Source organism: Arachis duranensis, chromosome 3 (genome assembly GCF_000817695.3).
Source record: "Arachis duranensis cultivar V14167 chromosome 3, aradu.V14167.gnm2.J7QH, whole genome shotgun sequence".
Taxonomy (NCBI): Eukaryota; Viridiplantae; Streptophyta; class Magnoliopsida; order Fabales; family Fabaceae; genus Arachis; species Arachis duranensis.
Window position 1 is genome coordinate 2,508,290 of NC_029774.3, and position 4,417 is coordinate 2,512,706.

Sequence of the window (4,417 nt, forward strand, 5' to 3'; positions counted from 1 at the left end):
TAAGCTCAGCAGGGCATTGAAAGTGTTGGGAGGGAGAAGAGCAGGGTTGAAGTCGCTGATTTCTTGGAAGAAAGGGGTGAGAAGATTGAGCCTTCTGGCTAAGTTGGAAAAGTGCTTCTTGAGCATAGGCCTGAAATCAGAGATGGAACGAATCTCGTTGACCAAGTCAATCAAGATGTCGACTACTCCATCGTCTTGCTGCCCCTCCCCCATGGCGCTCTGATGATGATGATGATGATTAAGTTTGCTTAATAATAAGAATCAGTGCAAGTGGAAATTGGAAAAGGAAAAACAAACCACGCTCAATGACTTTTTCCAAATTATTAAAAGAATAAAATATTAATTTATTTGTTCCACATTGTGTGCCTAATTGAGATGAGTAGCAGTGAAAGTAGTTTAGTAGAAGAGAACCAGACCAAGCAAGTTTGTGGGGCCCGCACTAATTGCAAATGGAAAAGAGGAGACTGAACCACTCATTTAGTCTCCATGTGAAACCACCCTCCACCGTTTTTCATTCTGCCTGTGGAAATGCTTAATGAAATACTAGTATATAACTTTTTGGTTAAAACCTCTTTTGCACTACTAATGCAATTCAAATATTTAAGGTGAATGTTATGGTATCTTTGATATTGTGTCTAACTTATTAAAAAAGGCAAATAGATAATATTTAATAAATTTTAAATATTTTATTTTTTATTTTAAATATTTTATTTTTTATTTTTAAAAAAAAGTTAAACAATTTAGGCACCATAATAAAAAGTATTATAGAATTCATTAATATTTAATTCAAAATATTGGATAGGATATGAAAAGTTGAAAACTTTCAAGTTTTAACCACTACCGACCCGTTTGGAACTTTAGAAGTAATTTTGTATTTTTGATATATGAAAAGTAGTAATATTAATGTCTGGTACAATTTTTAAAATTAAATTGTAATTTTGTAAGAAGTTATTTAAGAGCTTATAGAGAAGTTAAAAAAATGACTTCTCTCATAATACTTCTACTTTTCATCATATTTCTATAAAATAAACACTTTTAGAGTTAAAAATCCAAACACAAAAAATAACTTATTTATAAGTTACTCTTAATAGAATTATTTATTATTTAAGTTATTTTATCAAGAGAAAGTCTAGGGCCATCAAATTTTGTAGTTTTTAGCCATCAATTAGCCATCAATGATGTTTTTAATAGTGTGAGATTACATCTAAGGGTGTAGAATCATTCAATTTTCTTTTGATGGTTAAGTGCTGGCTAAAATTTAACAAAAATGCTAGCTCCTTAGCACTTCTCTTTTATTAAAAGAAGCTTAACTAAGTTGGTTATCCAAATTGAACCTATGTCTCATCCGCTCATCCTCATCCACAACTTTTTTTTTTTTTTTTGAATCAACAATTTTTCTTTTTCTTTTTTGTTTTAGGTCTCCACAAATTTTCTTTTTCTTCCTTCTGTCTTGGAATCGGAAAAAAAAAAAAGAGATTTAACTCGTATGAAACTTAACTTCGGGGCTATGATCTTTTTTTTGGGAATTGCAATAAGGGAAATCATCAAATGTTTTATTTTTGAACTTTGAATTCACTCTTGGGTTCTGGACTTCTGGAATACCATTGGGCTGAAACAAAAATAGATATTTTCTACGAACCAGGATAAATAAAACGTTTTTTTGAAATTCATTGTGGATTATCCCATTGGGCTTGTAACAAAATCTTAGCAGGTAAAAGCCAAAAAAAGAAAAAGAACTTAAATAGTTAAGTACTGCCACTCAAACCAAGTTGGGTTGGTCTAGTGGTTAGCTCACTAGTCCGCTTAAACAAGTGTCGGGGATTCGAAATAATGTATATATCATGAGGTGATGATATTACAAACTTTTTCTATGTGTATTGCTCTTTTCATAAGCTACTTTTTCTATAAGATGTTTGATGCCTTATTGTGTCCCTCTTTGTATAGCAGAAGTGATTTTAGTTACAAAACTATGATTTATAAGAAGCAAAAATTTCAACTTCTGCGTTGCACTAACTGGCTTTTAGCCTTTGACATTTAACATTTATTTTTCTTTTACCAACTTTATCCTTTATATGTATTATTGTATTATTTATAAAATTTTTATTATTTCTCTTTATATGAACTCTTTTTTTCTATTATTTATTATTTATACTTTTTACTAATTTTTTATTTGACATCATATATTTTCATAATGGTAAGAATATTAAAAATATAATATATATAAACATATAAGAAAAATTATTAAAAAATTAAATATATATAAAAAAATAACATTATAATTTAATGTCATGACCTTTTTAGTAATTATATATCTAAAAGTGATTTTAACTAATATTATCTAAACAATATTTATTTGATCAAAATCAATTTTACTATAAAGTTGCCAAACATAAATCATATTGACACAAACTTACTTCTACCCAAAATCAATTTTATAAAATCACTTTTATTCAAACTCCAGTTTAACCAATCACAATCCAAACACACAAAATGTTGGAGCCTAACTTGTGCTACTTGTTCGGTTCCACAATTGAACCGGACGGATCACTGAAACAAACCGGTTGAACTAAAATAATTAAGAAACAATAACGTGGATATGCCTGTATATGTGTTTAGAACATTCTGTTTTCCCAACGTAGACAGCTCAGTGATGAAGCAATTATAAATTTGACCAACCAATGATGCATTAAAACTGTTGTAATGGATTGTGAAGCATAGAAACATGAATGACATTGCTTGCACATCTTTGTGTTCCATTATCCACAGTTGCCTCTTGTTATACAACAGTGAAAGTTATGGAAATATGATAGATAGAAAACATACACATACAAAGAGAAAAAGGAAAAGAAAGTTAGAGACATATAGAGAATTAGAGATAGTAGCTTTGTCGATCGATCGAATGAGAGAGTGGGGTCGATTATATTGGATGGATCGAAAGAAATTCATAGCTTAAATATATTACATTTTAAGCCTACTAGTTAATTGTTTTTTTATATAGTTATTTGATGATCTGATCTATTATCAAGCAAACTGTTTCTTGAAGCATAAAAATGATTTCTCTCATTAGGTGATAGTAGGGTGAGTAATTAACTAGCTAATAAGCTTTCTTCAAGAAGATAATTGATTTCAAGGACACTTAATTTGTACCTTGAAGCAATAACTTTGTCATAAAGTTGAAATATCAGTTCAGAAATAATAATGTTATATTATTGTAATGGAAAAGTATAGTTAGTATACAATATAAACTAATTATTGTTTGATATAGTAACGCTTTAGGTTAACTAAAAAGCTGAACAAAAGTCCTTTTTTTGTATTATTTATTATTATTAAGAAATTTGCATAATTTGATGTGTATGCGACATGTAACATCGTATAGAACACTAAAACTAATGAATATGTGCTCAATTGAACACTTCAAGTGGCTAATGGCTGGTAGAATTATTATAAAATGAATTGATTTTTTTTTTCATTTTTTATTTATATATCCAAGAAAGGGATTAATAGTATAATTGAATTGAATGGTCTACGGAAGACATTCATAATATGATGTGATCCATCAACCAAGGTTGCTGTTTTGACAATTATCTTTTAAAGGTTGCAGTTTTGACTATAACTTGAATGGATGGATACTCAAGAATTTTCCAAGACTATTAGTCCATTACAAAGTGAAAGAAATACCAAGACCCATTCAAAATAATTAAATGGAAGACGCGTATTTTGAATTTTAAGTTCAAACCCATTTTTGGGTCTCCTTTTTGACATGTTCACTTGCTTTATGTTTCACCCTTTTAATGTATTATTTTAAACAATAACACTTATATCATTTTCTATCTATTTTTATAAGTGCTCGATTAACCTTCTACTTGATTATCATAACTCAGATCTTATGACATACTCTAATTAACAATAACCCCCTTTTTAACGTCAAAATCAAGTGTATAAAAAAATTATTTATTAATAAATTTAAATAAAAACTCAACTACAATGAATTTCGTATAAAAGTTAAATTTAAAGACCAATTTTAAAGATTAATCCTCTTAACACTAATTTTATTTTTTCATATATACAACTTAAATTTAAAGACCACAAATTCAAAAGAAAAACTAATAGTTAAAATTTATTAATATATCAAATTATCTTATAAAAATTAAGGTAAAGATAAATGTATTTAATTTTTTTTTATTGAATATAAGATGACTCGAATTTATAATTTTTTAATTAAATATAAAAATACTATATTATTTAAACTATATCTCATTGTCAATGTCAAGTGCATCTAAATTTCTACCGAGAATAATTGATTGTAAAATAATTTTTGAAGAGTAGAAAAATATGACGAGTTTGATTGGGCAATGATCCGAGTCCTAAGTTAGTAGTGATATTTTGATTTAGGAAGAAAGAGCTTACCCTATGAATG

General features: G+C 28.0%; 1 protein-coding gene across 1 annotated transcript in view; it reads right to left on the minus strand.

Annotated features, from left to right (window-relative positions):
* Nucleotides 1-369, minus strand: part of LOC107476852 (U-box domain-containing protein 13) — a gene marked incomplete in the record, with an annotated part of 3,203 nt that extends 2,834 nt beyond the window's left edge. Inside the window, 1 exon segment of the mRNA XM_016096777.3 lies at nt 1-369. Within this exon segment, the coding sequence (XP_015952263.1) occupies nt 1-213 (213 nt within the window).
* Between the last annotated feature and the right edge of the window lie 4,048 nt (nt 370-4,417).